The 26,370-nt window shown below is 32.0% G+C and overlaps 1 protein-coding gene across 2 annotated transcripts; it reads left to right on the top strand.

Annotated features, from left to right (window-relative positions):
- The first annotated feature begins 4,477 nt into the window (after positions 1–4,477).
- Positions 4,478–26,282, top strand: LOC143065452 (calpain-9-like). 2 transcript variants are annotated; one of them, XM_076239027.1, is made up of 17 exons: positions 4,478–4,667; positions 7,190–7,413; positions 8,575–8,907; positions 9,757–9,888; positions 13,808–14,010; positions 14,698–14,878; positions 15,767–15,832; positions 16,406–16,479; positions 18,913–19,076; positions 20,196–20,297; positions 20,806–20,906; positions 22,020–22,219; positions 23,725–23,798; positions 24,090–24,200; positions 24,862–24,935; positions 25,253–25,482; positions 26,143–26,282. In XM_076239027.1, the coding sequence occupies exons 2-17, from the start codon at positions 7,213–7,215 to the stop codon at positions 26,156–26,158; spliced, it is 2,262 nt and encodes a 753-aa protein (XP_076095142.1). In that variant the 5' UTR covers positions 4,478–4,667; positions 7,190–7,212; the 3' UTR covers positions 26,159–26,282. The 2 variants fall into 2 exon arrangements, with proteins under 2 accessions (XP_076095142.1, XP_076095143.1); XM_076239028.1 differs by having other exon boundaries at positions 15,767–15,836; positions 16,410–16,479.
- The last annotated feature ends 88 nt before the right edge of the window (positions 26,283–26,370 follow it).

Here is a 26,370-nt window from a genome sequence, read left to right as displayed (position 1 = left end):
TATTCTATTCTGTTAAATATTAAAGCGAGGGATAAAATTAACGAATATCACGGCCCAGGACATGTGTAAATTTCCAACAATCTATGGCTTCCATGAATTATTTCGATTCTAATAGGACAAATACGGTCATTAAAATACTTAAGCGAGGGTTGTTTTGGTGTGTGTGTGGCTGATCCTTTTTACTCCCTGTTAGATAAAGCTCAAATATCTTAATAAATCCGTAGCTTGCATGGGTTATTTCGTGAATAACCGCTAGAAAAAACTGTTTAATTCTTCTTATTCTTATGGCATTTTTAATTTACATGATTTTCTCGTAAGCTTCCATCAAATCCAAGGTTGACATTTCGTTACTAAGGAGCCGACATGTTGACTTGCTGAAATGAGTAAATATGCAAATAATGCAATAGAATAGAAAATAAAACAAAACCTACCTCAAAAAACAGTTTTTATACAATATTATACGAATTTCGATGGTTCACGTAACAGAAAACTTTCAACTTTAGCGGACGTCATGTTTTGAAATGACTTAAATCAGCTCCAAATTTTATTTTATTTTATTTTATTTTATTTTGTTGATTTCTCGGAGCTCTTGTGCATTACTGCTTTTTATTATGCACCCGAATAAGAATAACAGTTAATTTGTCTTTTTTTAATTGCACGTTTTAAATCAATAAAATAGGCAAAGGGTCTGCAAATAGGTTCCAATACATGTAGATTTATGTGGGAAGTATATTGTAACAGCCATTATTATGTATATCTCTGAGTCTGCGCTAAGTATAGATATATCGAGAATTTTATCACAGTGTTGTTTACAAAGCGAAAGAAGCACGTCATCTTAGAATAAAAAATAATTTGTTTTTGAACAGGTTTGTATATTTGAAGTATAAAACATAAAAGTACATGGTAATAACTGTTAGTGCTTTCAGTCGTCACATCGGCTCTTCGTGCTGTTTATGAATGTTACTGTGTGACAACGTAGCGGTAATTTAGTGTTAACGTTGCGAATGCATTATTTTGCAATTACAATCGGTTTAGTTTTCACTTGAATTTCCTAATGATGTATCCTTATTAAAATTATAAGAAGTACAGAATACATAAGCAACATATATGGGATCCTTTAGCTAGAAACGATCCTGGATAAAATAAAATTAAAAAAAAATCTGAATATGAACGGATAAAAAGATACGATTGTCGAAAAGTAAATCCCCTACCGACAACATAGGAACCTTTGTTATGGAAAAACAATTCCCCAAAAAGATAAAATTCTAAAAGAAAGCTTACATGTCTACAAATGGAGCCTTTATTAATATTGGCACAATTTAATTGTTATTGTAATAAGTTAAAAAAAGAAACGGGATTGAAACTGAAAACCTAGAGCGAAAGTCACCCAATAAAACTCTTACTATATCCTACACGGATGTTGTGATCTTTAGTTGATACGTACCGGTTTGTTTTGACAGTTATTAAGGTATTGGTTACAGACTTAATTGACAATCATATAATGATTTCATTGTTAAAGGACACTACTTTGAGATTACTATCAGTCAGTTAAATATAGAAATCATGAAAGGAACGCTTTCTTTCGAAAACTTCGGTTATATATATAGACAATAATAGTGCATTGACTTGACATATCAACGATATAAGGATGAGGCTTAGAAACGGGGAAATGCGAGGCTCTGCCGAGCTTTTTCCCCGTTTCGGGCCTAATCCTTATATCGTTGATATGTCAAGTCAATGCACTATTATTGTCTTTATACTGCAATCTAAAATAGTACATTTTCAATTGTTGTTTAGTGTGTATGTAATTATTTGATTTAAATATTGGAAAACTTTCCCCTTTTATAAAAAGGCCTCAAATCATGCAGGCGGGGAAATGTACAGCACAATAAAATGTACATCTACCTCCAGTCGATGATGAACAAGTTTGTTTGAGAATGAACTAAAATATCAACAATAAGCATAAAACATAATGATATATAGTTTGCAAACCAAAAATATTAACAAGTGAAAAAGGTTTCTTTTTCTAAAAATTGCAAAAGGAATAAGTTAATGTCGTTGTATACATTGGAACCAAGAACAGGTTGAATAGGTCGTATGATTAATTAATTAATAATTTCGTCAAATTCTATTTAAATATTCATGAGAAAAAGTGATATCAGGTCAGTGACGGTATATGACATAGAAATATGACTGCTCAAATAGAACGAGTGCAGTATAAATATATATACAACTCGTCTAAACATCAACCCAACAATGTTAGATCTGTAAATTTGCTTTCGCAAATTTTTTGTTCTTCCCTCGCTGGGATTCGAACCCATGCAATATTTGGTCACACTAGAAGCATTTTCAGTGTTAGAATTGTTCATTTAAGAAAAAAAGAGGCCCACTTGAGGTTAAATTTACATAGAATTTATATTCTCCTGTGTAAAGAATTGTTCACATTCTTAATAATTCAGGCAGCAAATATTTCAATAGTGCTTCATTTTGTAGTTTCTTTCCTTTATTTTATCAGACATAAATAATTTTTCATTTTCTACTGTTTGAAAGGACTTTTGTTGGAAATAAATACTCCCAAGGGACATAATTGAGCTTTTTCATAAATTAATACAGGCAACAAAGGCAACTTTACAGCTGAGTATTTTGCATATTTTATGTTTAAAGTGTCTAATATCTTTGTTTTCATCATCTCAAGACAGAATAATGAATTTTATAACAAGTTCTGAAATTTTTAATCACAATATGGCATATACTAAAGCATGGAATGGAGAATAGTATGAAAAATCTTGAATTTGTGCATATGTTGTAAATTTTTGATAAAATGAATACAAATTGAATGGAACTGTCCATTTCATCTGTTTAAATGGAACTATTTATCTTTTTTTTTAAATAAGATAAGATATGATTGGATACAGGTTGTTTTTTAGGCCTTTTCTGAAAGAAGTAGAGAATGAGATAAACCATCATGTAGGGGTGGGGACATAAAATGATCTATGTTTCTTCAAGAAAGGGGACATACACTTATTTATTATAGCCAATGTTTTAACAATAGCCCAGTATTGCATTAATGGTGTCATAAGAATTCTTTATATCTTTTATGTCACAGAATAGGGAAAACGGTACTATTACATTTCCCAGCATTAGGTTGGCCTTTTGTGTACCCAAAGCAGGTGAAGGAAGTCAAATTAGGAGCGCTGTGATTGGATGTAAGGGAACAATATATTTTTTTATTTATCTATGAATAACTGCAGTGTGTATATTTACAATATAAATTTTGAAACCTATTGAAATATTTTCTAGAGAATTATTCGAAAAGACTTCCAAAATTTTCAAAATTTGGTGCAAATGACGGTGGGCATGGATAAAATCAACAAGCTCCGTTGAAAGTTGGACATGATACTATTTTGCTTTAATTTTTAAAACAGAAAAATAAAGTACTAACACCACTTATAACTGTTTTATCCAGGTTTTTATCATAAAACGTGGTAAATTTAAAAAAAGTTAATATTGTCGCCTATGGCAGAATAAATAGTACCGTTTTCCCTATAGTGAACGACAGCATCATAGTTATACCAGTATGATAAGCACGCTAAGCTTGATTTCAACATATCAAATTTAAAGGTACAAATTTTACTGAAATTCGAGCATTTTAAATTTGTAATTATTCAGGACCTGAATGCTTCTTTTGTAATTTTGTATTTGGGTATAAAAGCGTTAAACATCGCACAATTTGTATTCCGCACTTCATGATATAACTGTGAGCACGATCAACGCTTTGAAACCCAATGAAATAACCAAAAAGAAGCATTCAATTCTTTTTTCTTTTTCGTTTGGAACAACAAAGCATAGGCAAATAAATGATAATTTTTATAAATTAACTGTTCGCAAAAGTATGAATTATTTGAAATACTAAGGGTTTTCCTATTCCATGCATAGATTACCTTAAAATAGCCGTATTCGGAACAACTTTTTGAGTCCTCAATGCTCTTCAACTTTATACCTGATTTGCTTTCTAACTATTTTGATCTGGCCGTAACTGATGAATTTCGTGTAGACGAGACGCGCGTATGGCGTATCAAGTTATATGCCTGGTACCTTTGATAAATACTATGTCATTTTCCCCATGCTTTGTTTTGACATTGACGCGGAAGAAAATGTAGTCATGTATTTTGAATTTTATTTGGAAATACAATTTAATATTATAATGTATCATTTGTTGTCATCGAATAAAAATTAAGAATTCTTATAAAACATGTATGTTATGTAATTCTAAAGTATTGATTTGCTTTTGTGTATGTATTTGTTGTTTAATATACGAGTATATCATATATACCGGATCTTAACAGAAACATGATCTTTATTTATTTTTAAAGTAAAGAAACCATGAGTTTCAATGTCAGCGTAACATAGAAGACCTCAATGATTGACCGTTTTTCGATTCTGTCTTCATTTTTAAATAGTAGTTAAATTCCTTAACACAGTTTAAAATGAACAAGTAATAGTAAATATCTATTATTGACAAACCTTTAGTAATTGTTTAGTGGTATATGTAAGTAGTTCATAGTAAATTCGTTTACTGAAAGAAAGCTATTCTTTGTTATCTGTCTAATTGGATATAACGACAGTCACTCTTCAAAAACAACATAAAACAGGAATATATATATAATGTATGTATGGATATCAGTATCGCTTGCTTAGTATCTTTATTCTATTATATATTATATAATTTTGTTTAGGTAGAGTTTTATATATTTGAAATTTAAATAACTTATAAACATATAAAAGTACATGGTAATAACTGTTTGTCGTCACATCATCTCTTCAGACTATTTATGTACGTTACTTAGAAGATAATGCAATAAAATTGAGAATGGAAATGGGGAATGTGCCAAAGAGACAACAACCCGACCATAGAGCAGACAACAGCTCTATGCATTTTAAGACCCGACGGCATCAATTGATGACTTGATTGTCACAAATTAAGTTTACTGGTGACGCGTTAGCTTAAAATACAATGTTGTTATTTCCATTCTAATGAAACTCACAGAAATAAAAGTCAAACAAACAGTTAAAATCTGGCATACGTCGTCTGCGCTTATGGGAAGGTCTTCATAGCATCGATTTCGAAGTAATGCCATGATAATTGGTGCAGTTATCCAATCAAAATTAAACGTTCAAAACGATGGTGCATTAGATGTGTGACAACGTAGCACCAATTTGGTTTAAACGTCGCGACAATAGCATTTTAAAATTACTTTTCGTTAAGCTTTCCTTTGCATTTCCAAATGAAGTATTCTTATTTAGCTTTTAAGAAAGAATTTAATTTCCATTAAAACTTTTATGAATGGAAATATTTACGGCAATGCGGAAAGTAGAAGGTGCAGAGATTGTCCATGTTGGACATGCAAATATATTGACAAAGGGGAATTTGTGACATTTAAACATTACAAAAAACGTGTGAATGCACGAATGAACTGCACAACATGCGATCTTATATATTGCCCAACATGCCAAACGTGCAAAGAAAATTATGTAGTCAAATTGGAGAAGTCGTCTTTAAAAGGGTCAGAGTAAATAAAGAACATATAAGGGACACGTCAGCCAGAATGGATCATGGATAGGAAACAAGTGAAACACTGAATTTCGACGAATAAAAAATACGTGTTTCCCCTCTCAACAACTGTGAACCTTCGTTTTAGAAAAAACAGTTCATAAATAAATAAATAAGTTTGAAAAGAAAGCTTTCAAGTCTACAATGGGGCCTTTATCAATATTGGTACAATTTATTTCTATGGTACGATTCAAAAAAGAAAACGGAATTGAAAGTAAAAAGTAAGAGCGATAGTTACCAATGAAAACCCTTACTAACTCCTGAGTTGAATTTGTTATATTCAGTAGATACGTACCGGATGTTTTACAATAATCAATGTATTGGTTACAGACTTAATTGGCAATAATATAATGATTTCATTGTTAATGAAAACTACTTTGAGATTGCTATCAGTCTGTTAAATATAGAAATCACGAAAGAAACGCCGCGTTTGGAAAACTTCAGTTTTTGTGTTTTTTTTTGTGGGGTTTTATTTGTTTATTTTCTTCTCGATATATGTGGAAATGTTGAGAATATTCATTACTTACTAATTAACTAACAGATACTTAAAGCTAGTTCAACTCGAATATCATCTAATGAATACACCGTGTGTTCTCATTCTATTAATGAATCAATTATATCCAAAACTGTTTGTTTAATGGCGTGTGCATCTGTCTATCACTGAATGTTGGATGATAAGTTGTAAATTTGGTCGAATTAATCTGTTAGGTTGATGTCTACTTGGACTTTTATGTCAAAATATCATGAAACAATAATGTTTGCAGAATACATATTTCTTTAGAAAGTTTATTGTGTTGAACTCGATTTCTTTGTCTATTGTTTCTACCCTCAACCCATAATTTCACAAAATTTAATTGATAAAGGGTTCCTAAAATATTTTTGTTTCTTATCCTTCATTGTGAATTTCATTTTCTATCGGAACATGTATCGTCCAGAACCTGCATGAAATATGTAACATTTGATGAATGGCTATTATTTATTTTGAATTAATTGAACCATAAAATTATTTTTTGACTCTTCACATTGGATTATCCGCGAAGCGGATTATGTAAAATATGAAGAGTCAAAAATTAATTTTATAAATAAACTACACAATGAAGGATAAGAAAAAAAGAATTTGCCATTCATTATAATTAAATTTCTATCAAAATAGGACTCAAAGAACTTTTTATTTAATTTATATTAAGCATTACAACGTGCACACATGTTGGCGTATGAATACACAACGTCAGAGTAGGCGTGTCGCCATAAAAATTGACAACATTGAAAATAAATGAAATACTTTTAACCAATCAGAAGACCAAATTTACACATCAATTAATCAATCGGTAACATGTAGCTGTTATTTTGTTCATGAGTTGCCTTCTGTTCATTATGAAAATGTACTAATTTTCTTGTTTGTGAAGCAGAAATGACATCATTGTCTCTATCATGTATTTAACTTATTTCATATTCTTAATTTGTTGACCTCCAAAAACCATAATAAAATGTGTAATATTTATTATCTGTAATCCCTTCAATCGTTCAATGTCAACAATATTCAAATGAGTTAATCAGGAATTGTTTATCTGTTTTTAGAAAGATTTAAGAAAGGAATTATAATGGGTTGTGCTGCTTCTTCTGATAGTCCTCAGCATGCATCATTTGAACAACATAAACAGCAATATTTTAGGAGTGAACTAAACACATGGAGCCAACAACAAACTCATTCCCAAATGAATACACAACAACACACTCATTTCCAACAGAACACACAACAAGAACAACAACCTTCACTAAACAAATTACCCACACCAATTAAGGTAAATAAAAAAGGTTAAAGTATCTGCTATTTCTTTATTCATGTTAGTTGTTGTGCCTCTATGTATAAACGTTTGCTCTTTCTTTTTTAGTTATAATTTCTTTCATATAAAATTATGAAAAAATGGTAGTATAGTATTATAAAAAAGTTTACATCAACTTCATTGTATAAAATATGTTTCAAATAAATTGTCAGTGATTTATACCTTTATTTTTTTGGTAATCAAATAGGCTCTATATAAGATGGGTTCGTCTCGGCGATTAGGTTTTTCAGTTGTTGAATTTTTGCTCGTTTCGCTTAGCCATTTGCTTGACAGCCTTTATGTTTTAAGAAACAGAAATGAAAGTCTTTGTTGTGTGATATCACGAATGGTGATACAATAATATATGGATTAAGATTTTTAAAATATTCAATTTATTCTTTTTTCAAAAGTTTTGGTGCGTGCATTAAAAGTTACAATCTTTGTTTTAACAGTTAAAACTGGGATACTACCGTTTTTATCTGCTATTTTGTTCTTTTATTTATAGTCTGTTGAGCTGTTACACATATTGAAATATCTCTAGATTAAGTTTCCCAGTGCAAAAAAAATTAATATATCCACCCCATGCTTGTCCCTGAATAGTTTTTAAGATTTAGTATTGAGTGTTTTTTTTTACGAAAACAATATTGCTCAAACATTTGAAATGATAGAGATGTTTAAAAATAAATACCATAATTAGTCATTGTGAACATTTTTCTTTACAGTCTTGTTAATTTCTTGTATAGTAGTTTACTTAAAGTAGTTGAACATTATATAACTAAGACGAAGAAAAAAAATGAAAAAAAAGAAAACAAATAAGCAAAATCAGAATGCTTCCGATGAGGTTATCATGGAGTAAATTATAACCCTCTGAGAGAGCAGATTCGGAAAATCAAAGTAGAATAACTCCTTTTTTTGGCCAGATAATGATCTCACGAGTTAAAACGTCTGCAAATCTGATCAACAGAGTATCGTCATATCTTTTTAAAACTCTATAATCCCAAATTTCAATATGTACTGACGCCACATTAAAAGCGATATAATTCACCGACATAAACGCTATTTATGACTTTATATCTAAAACCTGTTTAAAACATAAGGTCGAAAAGATTTTGTACCAATTAAATGTACATTTCTTTAAAGAATAAATCAGCACCTGTGCCAATCGAGGCTGCCAAACACAAAAGTGGTGATAAAAATGCCCCAAATAAAGTTAAAAGCAGTGATGCCAAAAGGAGGATTGAATTTAAAAAAACTGACGATAAAATGTTACCTCGACGGCCAGAATTCACTGTAGCCAATTATATACCAACAGACATTGGAACACATGAACTGTTCTTAGATTTTCGAACATCGTCTGCAGATTTTCCCTCACGTGAACCTCCTCATACTGACGGAGATCTGTACACTGATTACGAATTCACCGTAGATGTTGCTTTTCCTAATAGATCAGATTTAGAATGGAAAAGACCAATGGTTTGTATCCATTATAAACATATCACTATCTTTGGCATAGTTATTCCAACACATACATATTTTAATGCACCACATTAATTTTATTGCTGAACTTAATTTATTAAAATTTGGAAATAAATGGATTAGATTACATGTATGAATTGCTCATCATTTGATTAGGAACTTCCCGTTTTGAATTTTCCTCGGAGTTCAGTATTTTTGTGATTTCACTCTTTATACACATTCCTTGATTTATATTGTTATTGGGTATAGGACTTTGGGTATGAGTGTACATGTGATGCTAACATTCACAAAAAGTAAAATAACAAATATGACTTCGAGGAAAATTTAAAATGAAAGTCCCTTAGTAAATAAAACAAAAAGCAGTTAATACAAAAAAGAAGATGTGATATGATTGACACTGGACAACTCTCTACAAGAAACAAAATGACACTAAAGTTAACAGCTTTACAAAAAAGAAGATGTGGTATGATTGACACTGAGCAACTCTCTACAAGAAACAAAATAACACTAAAGTTAACAGCTTTACAAAAAAGAAGATGTGGAATGATTGACACTGGGCAACTCTCTACAAGAGACAAAATGACACAGAAATTAACAGCTTTAGGTCACTGTACGGCCTACAACATTTGACGAAACCCTTAAGTTGATCGATGTTGAGTGTTCTGCGCGAACAGTGAGAAACAAGCAACACAAAATAAAAAGCCACCAGTTCGGTTTTGTAAAAAAATCATTATGAATTGCGATTAAACCAAAACACCTGTATTATAACAGAACTTGAAAGGGATATTTTTGCGATATTCCTTTTTATTAAAAAGTAAAAATAAATTGAAACGTTGCTTTTTAAAGGAAGTCGCAGAAGACCCTGTTCTATATTCAGATGGAGCGACTAGATTTGACATTGGACAAGGTGAAGTCGGCACTTGTTGGTTTATGGCTATGGTAGCAAACATTGCAGACAAACCAAGATTGCTACGAAGGGTAAGAAGGCATAATCATAACCGAAAGATTTCAACAACAAAAAACTCAAAACCGAATACGTGAAAGCTAGGTTCACATTGCCGATCAGATCAACTCGATAAAGCCCGTTCAAGACAAATTACGTGATCTGGAGACTGGTCTGACTCAATCGACAAGAATGACATGTCATAAACATTCGAGAAAGGATCGAGAAGCAAGTCGCTCGAGAAGAGATCGAGAATTCATCGAGTAGTGGTCGAATTGATCAGGAAAGGATCGTGTAGAGATCGAGTTTGGTCGGAATACAAAATTTTTACCAATCAGTACTCGATCTTTTCGACCTTTGCTCGACTAATGTCCGATCATTTCCTGATTAACTCGACCAATGCCCGATCGCTTCCAGATCATTGCGACTTGTATATTTATATTATCCTAGACCAACTCGACCAATACCCGATCCCTTCGCGACCACATTCGACCACTCTTCTCTACTCGGTCATACACGAGAACACATGACTGCTACACTATTCTCTAAAAGTGTGTGCAGACCTGATTAACTCTCATAACTATGCTTCCGCAAAAATATATTGGCAACATTATTTTTAACTGTACAAAAATTCCTCCATGAACAGTACGTGTCTTTACTTTTGCAATGAAAGATAACATTTTAAAAGAGAAACAAAAGACACCTAAGGAAGAATCATACTCAGAGGTCGAAAACAAACCGACACCACCATAGCGAAAAACGGTAATCGACGAGAAGACAAACAGCAGTCCATATAACATAGAAAATTAAAAACTTAGCAACACGTAACCCAACAAAACCTGGGATGGTCTCAGATGTTCCGGAAGGGAAGAAAATCCTGCAGTTGTGGCACCGGCGGATTTTTAAAATATTAAAGGAATTGTGCAATTATATTCATTGTTAGGCTGCTGATGACTAAGTTACCTTTCAAAGTTGTTTTATAAGAACATCAAGATTATATTTTACATGTTTTATGGGCTATTTTCTTTTTTTTCTGTCTGTATTTTCCGTTTGATCAGAAATGTTTGTAGCATAAAAAAAGAAGATGTGGTACAATTGCCAATGAGACAGCTCTTCACAGAGCCCCAAATGACAGAGAAATTATCAATAACTATAGGTCACCTTACAGTCATTTTTTTCATTCAAATTTTTTGACGTAATTTCACACAAAAATGAGACGAAAGACAATTTTTTTTTTATTTGGTGCGAATTCTTTGTAACAGTTACGATACAAACTGTTCAGCGAACACAAGTTTGATCATTTGTTTCTAACCTACTTTTGCAAGTTTGCATAAACTTTGACAAACTATACACTCGCTGCAAATATGTCTACAGTTTGTCGTTGGTCGTTTGTTAGTTCAAACGATGCAGTTATTTCTTACTTTAACATTAAATCAATTATCTAAACGTGTTATTGTTTGTCATAACTTAAAACATTGTCTAAAACTACTCAAAGTTTCAATATATTTCAAATGTATGATTTTACTCGGACCTTCTACTGAATATAACCAAATAAACGAAGGGTTAAATATTTCGCAGTGGTGACTTGCCATGGCTTTGTTTGGACTTGTTTGTTTGCTTTTTGGCCTTGAATATTTGTCCATAATATTTTATTAACTGTGCATTTGCATTCAGATATCGCAGATCGAATTTATTCGTTTATAGTGTATTAATGTACGTTTTTGATTGAGTTAAGCCTGTCCATTGATATTTAAATGTGTGTTTTTCTATGTTGTGACGTTATGCTATTGTATCAGAAAAAGAGATATGGTTTGGATCCATTAAAACGTTTAATCCCGCCGCAAATGTTTGCACCTGTCGTAAGTCAGGAATCTGATGTACAGTAGATGTCGTTTGTTTATGTAATTTATACGTGTTTCTCGTTTCTCGTTTTTTAAATTTTATATAGATTAGACCGTTGGTTTTCCCGTTTGAATGGTTTTAGTTTTGGGGCCCTTTATAGCTTGTTGTTCGGTGTGAGACTAGGCTCCGTGTTGAAAGCCGTATATTGACCTATAATGGTTTACTTTTTTAAATTGTTATTTGGATGGAGAGTTGTCTCATTGGCACTCACACTACATCTTTCTATATCCAAATAAACGAAGAATGTGTCCATGAGACACCAATAATGCCCCAGCTAGAATATACAATTATAAAGGGTTATGTTAGGACGCACATGCGTACGGACGGACAAGGGTAACTAAATGACCACTCCGAAGCGGCAGGGAATAGAAAAATCGGACGTTTTTATACTAAAAAGGTGCATACCCGACCCATATACAATCAGGTCGATCTGGTCTGGTCGATATCAGGCTAAGATCGTGAGTAGTTGATTTGATCTAGCTAATCGAGTAAAGATCGTGTAAAGATCATGGTATTATCGGATAAGTATTTATTTTGTTGTCGGGATGGAGTCGTGATGGAGTCATTAAGAAGTCGTTATGGAGTCATTAAGGAGTCGTGATGGAGTCATTAAGGAGTCGTGAATGGTCGAGTAAAGGTCGTTTACAGTCGGATGGCGGTCAGGGAGAAGTCGTTAACATGCCCGATCAAGAATTTGGTTGAGTTTGGTCGGGGAACTTTGGACAATCGGGATCATCGAGATATCTGATCGACAGTGTGAACCTAGCTTAATAGAGACATATATAAAGTTTGCCCTTCTTCAGTAAACCAAAGTAGTGTTTAAAAAGAAACCGTATTGAGTGAATGTACGGAAATTGGTATGATACATTACATTTTCTCTACATCGCTGCGATATTGCTGTTTGTTGGTCATCGACCTGCATTAATATTTCAATATAATATAACTTTTTAGTACGCCTTGAAAGAAATATGTAGTCTGTTATACGTCAGTTCATAAATCAATAAGGTATATTAAACAAAAAGTAAAATCACAATAATACTGAATTGCGATGAAAATTCAGAACGGAAAGACCATAATCAAATTGCAAAATCAAAAGCTCAAGCACATCTAACATGGATAACAACTGTCATATTCCTGACTTGGTGCAGTAATTTTCTTATGTAGAAAATTTTGGATTTAACCTGGTTTCATAGCTAGCTAAACCTCTCACTTGTATGATAGTCACATCGAATTCCGTTATATAGACAACGATGTGTGAACAAAACAAACAAATTCATTAGTAACAATCTCAAAAATAGTGGTACAGCAGTCAATATTGTGTTATATTCTTAATCACAATAAAACAAAAACATTTTGACTGTATACGGTTTTAGTTGCTCTTTGTGTGCACTTTTTTGCGTTTTATGTACAGCAATTGGTATTTTTGCAACATTTATATCTCAAGCAAACACCTGATTTATATAGGCCCTGAATGTACCACCTGACAGCCAGCGAATCGAAACTGGTATTATTTAATAGAAGTTGATACACATATTTTCAGTCAATGTTATTAATTTTAGTTAGAATGCTTAGAAATCTAAACGGTGAGAGACCAAATGTATCATTTCTCCTTGAATCCGTGCACAAATAATCACACTGTCAGATTAAATACTCTTTGTGTAGTCTGGATGTTGATTAAAACGGTAACAATTTCAAATGGACATTTAACAAATACATGGCATCTATGAGTAAATATGTCTAGGAAATGAAAACGATAAGGATGAATCATGATGGATTCTAAGCAACTGTTGAGGTTATAATTTTAGGTTTTTTTCATAAAATGAACGTAATAGAATGTGTATGCTTATATCTTCTTCAAATTACGTTGATTAGCAGGAACATTATACACCATTAAGGAATGGTATCAAACCATATGATATGATGTTTACTTTCATAACAACCCTGAATCGTTATCGTCTACACCAATAAAGAATCACCAGGGTTTTTGTAATAATCTCAAGGTATTCTTACAAGAGGGTATCCATAAAACAATTTTCTCATTTTAAATTACAGGTAATACCGAGTGATGCTTACAAAATAGGGTCGGAAGATTATGATGGGATATTTCACTGTCGGTTCTGGAGATTTGGTGTTTGGAATGATACATACATAGATGACTTCCTACCAATTGTACATGAAACAAATATAGCTGGGGCTCACTCTGCAACAGATCCTAATGAGATGTGGGTGGCTCTTCTGGAAAAGGCTTTTGCAAAGTAAGTTTAAGGATTTTTCTCAACTTATGTCAAAAATTAATCCCAAAGGAACGGTTATCATAATTATTTCAATATTATATTATTTGTAACCAATGCTAATTGACACGCAAAACTCCTGGAACTCATGGATTTGGTCAATGTAGTATATTGGATAAATTGTAAAATTGATTTGGAAACTTATGATCCTCTTGCATAAGTCTGACTCATAATACGATTTGACTTTTGAATGCTGTTTGTTTACTATTATTTTAATTCTCCAAGTAACTTTTTATTCCCATATATTTAATATTAGTATTTCGAATAATTCATACTTTTGTTCTGTTGTCTCTTTGACCCATTCTCCATTTCCATTCTCAATTTTATCTTGTACTAGTTTGGCTTTATAACTTTTTTTTTTAACTTTTAATCCTGGTACCTTTGATAACTATCATTAACATTTCCAACCTTTCCTTTTATTTATATTCCCCTAGGTGTATCAAACAGGTATATTTACACAACAGGTACTGTTGGTGTAACAGTCTTTGTATGTTTATCTTCTCAATTCAATCTGATTGAAAAGAGTACAAAGACATTATCATTTAAATACAAAAATTCATAATATTTTGTGCACTTTATCAAATGTATTACCGTTAGTTTTCTGTCTAAAAAGCTTCTTGTGAATTACTATAGTATTGTACATATCAACAGATTATATGGATCTTACGTTGAAATAACAGAGGGATTAACAGCTGATTCCTACTTGAACTTAACAGGAGGAGTTGCGGAGAGGATCGACTTCACGGAGAAAAAGATGTCTCCAAAACGATTGTTCCAAAGGTTATACAATGCTTTCCAATGCCCAACAACTATGGTTGGATGTAATTGTCCGGTATGGAAATTAAACATAGAATATATCAGAAAAGAAATAGTCTAAAAACACATGACTGTGATGTGTAAATTATTAAAGACTTAGTTTTTTAAAAACATTCATTATCCTTGATTACATTAAAAAGAAAAATCTTAATCGATTCCAAAAGGTTAAACCTGTAAATAATGTGAGATATGAGTATACTTCCAATGATAAAAAAACTCTATGACACACAAAAATTAATATATAGGGTAAGGTTTTTCATTAGGGGGTTGTTGTTGTTGTTGTTGCAATTGATATTGATTAGGTTGTCTTACTATGTATTGTAAACGTGGACGTGGTCTCCAGCTGTTAAAAGGCGTAGTATATGTATATGTAGTATATGTATATTTTGAGCCATGGCGGCCATGTTGATTGACAGGGAGGGTCATCGGACATCAAAACTAGTTAACCAAATAACGAGTATGGACAAGTTTGTTTCAAATTTGTCCCAGTAGTTACAAAAGAGAGGATTGTTGTAAAAGCTAAAGGACGACGACGACGGACGACCATGACCGACGACGGACGCCAAGTGATGATCGGGAAAGCTCACTTAGCTCATTGGGCCAGGTGAGCGAAAAACGTTGGCGAGAAAAACAATCAATCAACTAAACATTTACTTAGTGTAAGTTCAGTTGATAAATATTCTTTTATCACATATGATTATCTATCGTGTTATAAGTGAGATGTTTAGCTAGCTATAATACCAGGTTCAATTCAACATTTTCAACTTTAAAAAAAACTCCTACATCAAATCAGGAATATGACAGTTTTTATCCATTCGTTATAATGTGTTTGAGCTTTTTATTTTGCCAATGTATTAAGTTTTACTCGGGGTTCTGTATTTTTCTGATTCTATTATTTTTGTAGGATAAAAACGACGGTAAACGTGGATTGGTAGGAGGTCATGCTTATTCCATAAACGGAGCTTTTATTGTAAGTTTATTTTCATTTACAGACAAAACGAAGAACCTGTTTTTTTGGTTTTTTTAATAAGACTGCTATATTAAATAGCACAATCTTAACTATTTATTTAAAATGAGGCGAAAGATACCAAAGGGACATTCAAACTCATGAGTCGGAAATGACGCAATGGCTTAAAAAAAAGAAGACAAACAGACAAACAATGGTAAAATAAACATAACATAGAAAACTAAAGAATAAGAACACGAACACAACCAAAAACTGAGGGTGTTCTCAAATACTAAGTGTACAGCATTTTAAGAAGTGGTTTTAAAATATTTAAAAACTTTAAATATTTATAAGTAAACCTGAATCGTAGATACTTTATATTGGTACATCAACACTTAATTTATAAACAAAATTAATTAACTGATGGAACATTTCCAAATTTTGTTTGATTTTTATATACAAGTGAAAAATGCTTTATATTCAATTTTTTTCAGACGTCTCTGGTATTTTCAAGATTTAACACCAAAACGATCAATAAAAATATAAAACAATAATAATAATAAAAAATTCTAAATTGTAACTTTTTTTAATTTGTAGGTAGGTGAAGCCAAGTTATTAAGATTAAGAAATCCCTGGGGCAACGGTGAATGGAACGGCCCATGGAGTGATAGGTATTTAATTTCCTATCTGGTGACGAACACAAAGCATTTATTATAAAGGGCTGTTCAAACGTGATGGTCTCTAGATTCCATCCGATTGATTATACAAAATACTTGTTCATGTTATTAAGGGACGCACCTCATTCACTCGTTTTCCCCATTTATTCGTACACATTGAAGTCATAATATCATTCGGGAATCTGGGAAATTCTAGATCACATGTTAATATAAGGTATTAATCGTTTATACAAAACCTTTACTTAATTTATGGGATTGTTTTAATAGACACTGTAACAAAACTAAAACGTGTGTGCCTGATCACTTAGTTTTTAGATAAGTTAAAACAATGTGCATAATTACTCTACTCCATTTGATTACCTTTAAGTTTATTTTCAATTAATATCAAATTAATCTTTATGATAAAATGTATTACACGGATTTTTACTGGTAACGAATCCATATTCATAGCATTATAATGTTGTTGTTTAAAGGGAATACCGAAAATGTTATTCAAATGAACGAAATTCAAATATGGTTTAGAACTTAATATAATAAGAAATCGCTAAAGCACAGAACGCAAAAAACATTTATTTATTTATTTAACCTGCAGTTGTGCACAGTCTTTTGTGTGTGCCTTCAGAGTATTTAAAGTTGAATTTAAAGTGTAAAACCTTATTTTGTTGTTTAGTCCTCGCTCAAACTAAAATCATCGGACTTTGCAAATAAAAAAAAACATGTTAAGTAAAAGGAATTTGGACTTGTTAGATATTAAATATACAAATACTTTTTATAACGTAAACAAGGTCTTACAGTATATATTCTAGGTACTGACGGTATTATCTAAATTATGTGTTATAGTGTTCGTTTATTTGTCTTTGTAAACTATCAAACTTTACTGTAAGTCTATTATTTAGGGTAATATCCTTTCAGTGTACCTAGATACTGCATTCCGTCAGTGTGTTGTTTTGCTGTAGTCTTTTTATGTATTCTTGTCTTTCGCTTTTTCTTATGTACTTTTTCTATATGCCATTTTGATTTTCTTCGTTGACATATTTTGTTTTGTTTTTATAGTGATTAAGATTAAAACTCAGTGTTAACTGCTGTACCTCTATTTATTGAAATTTTCACCTTTTATGTCTATTTGTTTTGTTCACACATCGTTGTCATTATAATTCAATTCTATTCGACAGTCATACAACAAAGAGATTTAGCCAGTTTAAACCAGGTTTAGACAACTAATTTTTACATGAGAGCATAGCTGTACCAATAGTTATCAAATGGTACCAGAATTATAACCTAATACGCCAGAAATTAAATAAAAAATGACCATATAAAAGATATTCATGTCAACTCCGAAGTGTTGACTACTGGGCTGATGATACCCTTGTGGGCGAAACGTCCACCAGCAGTGAAATCGACCCAGTGGTGTAAAAAGGGACCAGACTTATTAATTTAATACGCGAGACGCGCGTTTCGTATACATAAGACTCATCAGTGACGCTTAGATCAAAATAGTTTTATAGCCAAACAAGTACAGAGTACTGGGGACCCAAAATTCCAAGTCAGAAATAAGACAGGTTTATTTTTCATTCGTTTGATGTTTATGAGCTTTTAATTTTGCAATTTGATAATGGACTTTCCAATTTTTATTTTCATTTGAGTTCGGTATATTTTACTTTTTCATACCTAATTTTCTATAAGTTAAACTAACTCATTATTTAAGAATTTAAATTACCTAAGTGTATAATATTTTTTTATTTTAGATTTAGGTTTATTTCCTTGACATCACACATATTTTTCAGATTTGACAGTTTTGTTCTTTTCTTTTCCACAAATGTATGTTGTTAATCGTTTGAACATTCGATGTTTGGTGTTGCAAATCTTTCATTGATTTCTTTTGGGCCCTAAAAAACCTTTACAACGCGTAAAGAAGGAGCTATAATTCTATATAAAATTTGTGCTACCGATCTTTGAATTCATCAAAAATTGCTTTCACAAATTGAACTCTTACACCACAAATGCAGACAGCAAGATACTATCAAGTTATAATTTATTATAGTGGATTCCATTGAGTGTAGCGAAAGGTAACAGCTTGTTAGCTGAACCGTGAAGTCATTATTAGGTCCTTTCGAATTAGCATAGTTCAACAGACAGATAGATTGGTTTTCTGTCGGACTATTCTTAAAGTAGAACAATGACTTCACGGTTCAGCTAGCAAGCAAGCTAACCGAAGATGGTACCTTTGGCTACACATTCAATGTAAATGTTAAAAAGTTTGAAGTGTTCATGGTGTCGATGCCTTTATCTCTATTGATTTGGTGGTGTAGTCCGGTACAGTGTATAAAATTCTATTGAACTTTGCGAAATACACTACGATCTCAAGAATAAAAGAATAAATATCATTGGACCATATTTTGTTAAATGAATATATTTTCATTTTGTTAGGAGTCCTAAATGGAAAACTGCCCCATTAGACTGTGTCCCACACCCTTCAAAAGACGACGGAGAATTTTATATGGATATAAATGATTTTCTGCGATACTTTGATGATTGTACCATTTGTAATCTAACACCGGATTTTGACAGAGATGGATTTCCTGATATGTTAAGTAAGAAAACGCAAGTATAACTTCTCTTGTACAACAACTCACTAGTCAGCTCAAAATAAATGACCCTAACACATGGAATATGTAAATTCAAAAATAAACAATGTAAAATCATAAAGTAAATGACCCGAATACTAGTACGGTGAATATGCAAATTCAAAAAATTAACAATATGAAATTATACATTTTTATATTGATTTAAAAGTGATAACTTTAAAAGGATACCACACCAATTAACGAAAACACACTTTATTACACTAAAAATGGGACTTGATAAAACTAGGGTTCTCAGCGCACATAAATCAAAAGAAATTTAAATTAATATGACATAGGACTTTTGAAAGTAGTCAAGATTTCATTACATACGTATCCATTTTTATTACAAATACTTTATAAAGTATGATAAAAAAAAAAGGGTGTAGATAAAATTTATTCTGTTTAAAATAGGGGTTGAAGACGCTACTTGAATCAAATGGCTTAGTGATTTTTTTGTTTTTTTTTTTGTTTTTCGTTCCTTGAAATTATTGTCTGTCAACAGGCTTTATAGCATCGCTGAATTTGTGTATTGACTATTGTCATTTATCAAGTAATGTTTAGGTCGATAGTTACAGCCATACTGTACACATATGTAAGGTTAAAGTAGTTTTTTTTTTTTTAAGTTTTTAGTAAATTGAATATCATTGGCAATAAACAATTTATGTATTTGTGGATAGGACAAAAGGTATATAGCTGTTTTGTCCTTTTATTATTTCGTATATTGACGTTAGGGATTCTTATATAAAAAAAAAAACGCCAACTTACAACATAAATTTTTTGCTGAATCCGTTCCACATTAATACTTCACTAACATAGTATAGATCGTGGTTATTGAAGAGAATTATACATTTCGTTCAACTATTATGTGTCTCTTGTTATCATTATAACTATAAAGAGACGTGGTTTTATCGTCAATGAAACAACTTCCCATAGACCAATAGGTATAGAGTCGAACAATAAAGTGTTCATTGTATGGTATTAAACAAGAAGCAAAACATATACGTATAAAAAGCTGCAAGATACACTTTGACATTTAAAACATGAGATTAATATTTTTTTCTATCGTAATTTCTTTTAATTTTTCAGACTACGTTACATGTATATATGGAAACTGGCGAGATGGAAAGAATGGCGGATCTGAACAACGAACAAAGAATCCATGTTACAGTGTTACTCTCGACGATAAAGGTATGTTTTCGCTTTATACGATTCAACCACAGCAAAAGTGTTTACTTATAAGCCTTCAAATATTGATGCTAGAAAGAGACATATGAAGATGATCGAAATAAACTCATCATAGATACAGGGATTAATTTGTGTATTTACGCCAGACGCGCGTTTCGTCTATAAAAGACTCATTAGGGACGCTCAAATCCCAAAAAAGTTAAAAAGCCAAATAAAGTACGAAGTTGAAGAGCATAAAGAACCAAAATTCCCAAAAGTTTTGCCAAGTAAAGCTAAGGTAATCTATTCCTGAGGCAGAAAAGCCTTAGTATTTCAAAAACTTATCTTTTATATCAATTTCAAAATGAATGTATTCAGTAAAACGAAATTGTTGGCTGTATCTGAAGTCATATAAATATCTACATGTATTATTACTTTATTTATGCTTTAAAAATAATTCTGTGTTCAGCTAAAAAGCTGAAACGTACTTTTAAGTGTCTTGTTGTTCTTGTATATGCATTTATATTTGTAGCTATGGACGATGAAGGTAAAGTTGCCCTTGTTGTTCAGATAGTACAAAGAACATTGGAGAGTAGGAATGATATTACTGAAGTCAGATGCGATCTATTCAAGGTATTGGTATTTTTATGTCCTCAATACGTATAAAGTGTTTAGTGTAGAGCATAATGTTAGCTACGCTAGAAAAGATACGAGAGGAACAGCCAAACTCATAGATCGAAAATAAACTTACAAAAGCATGGCTAAAAAAGAAAAAGACAAACAGACAAATAATAGACACAATACACAACATAGTAAACTAAAGACTAAACAACACGAACCCCACCAAACACTGGAGAAGATCTCAGGTGCTCCGGAAGGGTAAGCAGATCCTGCTCCACATGTGTCACCCATCGTGTTGTTTATAATAAAACGGTAGGTCATATTCGTGAAAGGGAAGGGGAAAGTATAATTGTGTACCTATTTAATTATCCAACCTTTTGTTTGGGTAATCTAGAGAAAGATTATTAGTTACATAGTGTGCTAGTGACCTAATACGGTATATATGGGGTCAGTAAATTCCATATGGGGTGAGAGCGTAACCGTATTTCCATATTCCATATGGGTTTTCGTGTGTAACCGTATTTTTCTTTCATACTCTGTCTCATGACATTATACCTCGCTAGCTCAGCCTTTTACGTTACTGGTAGAGAGGGATCGGCCTGTGCTTTCGCTCCAGGACTACTTCTGACAGCATACAGACAATACAACGAAACAGTAAATTCAATAAATGACAGGTGTAAGAAACCTAAAAATGGCCAGTGATGACGATTTGCCAAGCAATGTATTTGCTCATAACACATGACCAAAATTCATAAAACATTTTCATATTTAATAAACAAAGACAAAATTTTTTTCTCAGTACATTTTTGTTTGTATAAAGGGAAGTAACACCACTTCTAACCGTGTATGAAATAAGCCTCGCCTCCCTTTTTTTTACCTAGTATTGAATATAAAGGTACGTAACACCACTACTAACCGTGTATGAAATTTATTTTTTTCAATAACTTGATGGCAGTTGACTATGTTAGAGCAAACTTCTCTAATAAATGGCTATTATAAGATAGGACATGACTGTGTGTTTATATATCTAGCGAAGCTATTTGGAAACTTCTCAGTCAGATTTTATGTATAGGTAAATGAATACCAATAGTGTATAAGACCTCGGAAGTTTTTTTTATATTTTAGGTTCTCGGCAAAAACGACCATTGTGTTTCCCTGGAACTGTTAGGTGACAAATCTAACATATACATGGGCAATGTACAAAATACATACAGATTCCTTATTGAACCAGGTTCATATATTGCTATACCCGCAACATTGGAAACTGGATACGAAAAAGAGTTCCTGCTAAGATTTTTTACCGCCGCTCCTGTGTCGAATCCTCAGTACGTTTCATAATACATTCAAATTAGAATATAATTATAATAAAAAATATACTAGTAAGGCATAAGTTACACTAGCTCAGTATGCCTGCTCTTAGTTACAATTTATCTATATCATATATATTCACCAATCATATTTGTACAATAATATGTCTTCCTTGGTCAATATCATCAATCACTGTCTCTTATCATGTCAATGCAGTTGATACAATAAAGTATTTTTGTGACTCTTCTGTCAATGAGGTTTGTACAATACTGTAAATGTGTGACACGTCTAATGACAATGCTGCCCATACTATATCGTATCTTTGTGGTTCTTTTCCTTTTGTCGGTGATGTTTGTATAATAAAGTATATGTGTGGATATTCTCCTGTCAGAAACGTTTGTATAATAATGTATATATGTTGCTCTTCTCATGGGCATGCTGTCAATACTGTAAAGTATTTGTATGGCTCTTTTCCTGTATGTGACGTTTGCAAATAATGAAGACCGGTGGCTCTCTCCATGTCATTGACTATTGTACAGTAAGATATATGTGTTGCTTTTCTCATCACAACGCTGTACAAGAACACTTTCCATACACTGAGATCTTCTCCTATTAGTACTGTCTATACTCTAGGTTTCCTTTTTGCTTTTCTCCTGTCTAGTCAACCACCAACACGCGATTTTGTTGACAGAAAACATGACCAAACAAAGAAGAGTAACATTCCAGATTGATATGCTTAGTAGATGAAGACTATATAAGTTCAATAATCCAGTATTATGTTACCACAAACCCGCCCCTCCTTTTCATAACTAGACCAGATGTCGTCATATTTAAATTCGTATTCTAATGTTGTAAATATAGATAAAATGGTGTCTACCTTATTATAAAGTGTTTTTGCTAATCCGTTTTGTTTTCAAAATGAAATTAAATTGATACACTATCTGTAATGTTGTTGGTTGGAACTATCATTGAATTTAAATGATATGAACATCCTCTCTGTCATGTTGTATTTTTAGTCATATGAAATTTCATTGCGTTTAAATTTTTTGAGGGCACAGGTCGATACCGCTGCTAGCGTACTATCTGTCCCTGACAATATCATCAATTAAGTAGTCAGGGCTTCTGAACTGATATGATTTCTAACAAACTGTTCACAAATTGTTTGTTTATTGCCTTAGTTTTTTCGGTCATATAGCTCTTCAACTTTTTCGGATCTTGTATATATATATATATATATATATATAAATATAATTCAGTGGATTTCATTGTTTTGAATTTGAGCGTTTCTAATGACAGTAAATCAAGAAAAGCGCTTCAGACCTATGAAATTCATCAAGTAAAGTTATCACTTTTTATCAGTTTACCTGTTATGTTGTTTGGGACAATAGTTCTTTAAAACATTCATCATTTTGACTCCATTCGAAAGTTGTCTTATTAAGAAGCATATCACATCTCATTCATTGAGTCATTGTTTCATATCATATCTGACTTGGTATTGATAAATGCAATAATTGAATTTCAGTGAAGTAGACAACATTACAATAATGACAGGCAAGGGTAGAAATGGCGACGAACCAGATGAAAATTCACGTTTTAGTAAGTTTTCTAAAAATGTATTTTTTTGTTCCCTAAAAAATTCTATAGATATATAGCATTCATACAAACAAAAACAAATTCTGTGTTGAAACTTTGCCATAGAGGCAAAATTGTACACAGACCTAAATAAAACATTTTAACAGGTACATAAAGACTTTGAAACAAAACAACAATAAAGTGCTTATAGCTAATATATTGAAAATCAGTGAATCATAAGACATCTTTTCTATCTTTGCTAAAAATGTATTTTGTTGTTTCATACAAAATTCTATAAAGATATATACTTTTCAGAATGTACCAAATGTTCATTTGGTGCATTTAAAACTGGTGTTAATGCTGGTGGAACCATAGCGAGTGACGAGTTTGCAAATAACCCCCAGTTTCAACTCAAAGTTAATGAAGGTAAGAACAGATAGTAATTAGATAGTGTGCGAATGGGTGCAAACAAGCCTCAGTATCTACTGATCATCAATGCCCATAAGAGGAAATGCGTGTCTAGGTAAATGAAAATGACATAACATAAAAAAGAAAAACGATACCCATTGTTTGTTATTGGTAATTGAATGCATTTATTATTGTGATCGATGTGGTTTTATCAATTACAGTGGTGTGGGGAAAATATCATGCCACGCGACACTCACTTAAGGTTAGGGAAAATCGTTACATATGTATGTATACTTAACAAGTAGTCAAACAAACTGCTTCAAGTATTAAACATAAATACATAACAAGTAAAAACATAGACAGTTGGATTATAACTAGTTATACATAGAGACGAAAGACTATAGTTTCACAGTTTTTATAGAAAAAAGCATGAAGATAACATCCCTTTAATGTGGTCTGCTAGACGAGTGTTTCGATTTTACAGGACTTTATTTTCTACATAAAATGTCAATGAAATTATGGGAAACGATGACATATTTTACATTTTTGGACATGGCGTTGTCAGTTGTTTTAGATTTATGAGTTTGACTGTCCCTTTGGTATCTTTCGTCCCTCTTTTATTGAAAAAGACCAAATGATGAACACGTTTTCTTTTATCATTAATGTTAATCTATTTCAGAACAAACATTTAGGGTTGAAGTAATGCAACCAGAAAAGGAAGATGGATTTGCACTTGGTATCAAATTATTTGAAGTAAGTGAATCTTTTGAATCGTTTCAAGTAAATATTTATGTTTTATTATTTAGGAAAAATGATATCGGACATGCCAAATATACACAAAGCATTGAAAACACTATTTTACATTAACAATATGCGATCAACACATCAAAAATGAGATGCAGTAAAGAGGAAATTATCATATCATATAGCAAGATTTAATATAAGTTTACATGAACAACATCAAGTATATATTGCGCAAAAGAAAAGTATCAGAAAACTGTGTTTCAGATTTAAAAGGTGAAGATGTCTTCCGTTTTTAAAGAGATATAAGTACATGCTTGAATTTACAGGCTCCTCGAGGTATGGGTTTCCCGGCTGATTGCAACTGGTTAAATGACAACTACAACAATGCTATGAGAGACAGTGAAGGTGGTGATGGCCCTTTCCAATTCGGAACTTCTGTAGACACATGTTACACAGTAAAACCGGGAACATATTTACTACTTATTCACTGTAATAGTGAAGAGGATGAAAACGATTTTTCTGTGGCAATTTATTCAGAATGTCCAATTGGAATAAAGTAGGTTATCATACAAGTCATTAACTGGTTATACCATGAACAACACAATGTGCATTACAAAGACACTAATGAACAAATAAATTGTTAGTAAGTACAGTAAGAGAGAGACAAATGATACCAAAGAGACATATCAAAAACAATCTGAAAATGTCATGGAAAAAAACCCACAAAAATACCACAATAAAAATAACAGTGTACAAAACTGAACAGAGAACACTAAATGCTGCGTAACACGAAACTCGCCAACAACTGTGTGAACCAGAGTGTATGCAAATTTTACTCCACATGTGGCACCCGTCGTGATGTTCATGTTAGTTCAAATCCAGTGATAAGTCTAATAATGGCAGTGCCCTAAATAGTAAAAGACAACTTATCATTTGATCTTTACATCAATTTAGCATTCGAAACTATTTTCGTGAATGAAAAACACTGTACTAAGCGTTCAGATATCTATCCCTTGTTTTCTAAATGCTGCATGCCAAATATAAAAGTAACGGTCAACGGGATAGATGTAAATAAAGAATTTCAAAGTAACTAATCACATGCATCCCACTACAAAGTGAAATTAATAAACCTCAAAAGCATAAGCATAGCACGGATACACTAAGTGAAAGATGGACCAATATAAACAGCAGCTTTTGTTTTTAATTTTTATTCCAGATCAGCACACATATAACAGGAGATGAAAGAATACCTTTGTTTAATAGATAAACAAGTCTTGGAATAAATACTGAATTATAAAGATATTGTTGAATGAATGTGGATATAAGAATGTTATAAAGATACAAACAGTATAATCATCAAAATTTTATCAATAAACAGGTTACAAATGTTATACTTTAAATACAAAAAGAAATCTTTAAATATTTTGAAAGGGGAAAAAATGTA

The sequence above is a fragment of the Mytilus galloprovincialis genome, chromosome 2, assembly GCF_965363235.1.
Source record: "Mytilus galloprovincialis chromosome 2, xbMytGall1.hap1.1, whole genome shotgun sequence".
NCBI lineage: Eukaryota > Metazoa > Mollusca > Bivalvia > Mytilida > Mytilidae > Mytilus > Mytilus galloprovincialis.
Note: the sequence above shows the minus strand (reverse complement) of the source record. Positions and strands in the feature narration are given on the sequence as shown.

Excerpts from the sequence above, each read along its gene's own strand:
- LOC143065452 (XM_076239027.1), top strand. The coding sequence starts at position 7,213 with ATGGGTTGTGCTGCTTCTTCTGATAGTCCTCAGCATGCATCATTTGAA. Across the intron at positions 7,414-8,574 it reads AATTACCCACACCAATTAAG|AATAAATCAGCACCTGTGCC; the intron begins GTAAATAAAAAA and ends ATTTCTTTAAAG. Across the intron at positions 23,799-24,089 it reads AGATGAAAATTCACGTTTTA|AATGTACCAAATGTTCATTT; the intron begins GTAAGTTTTCTA and ends TATACTTTTCAG.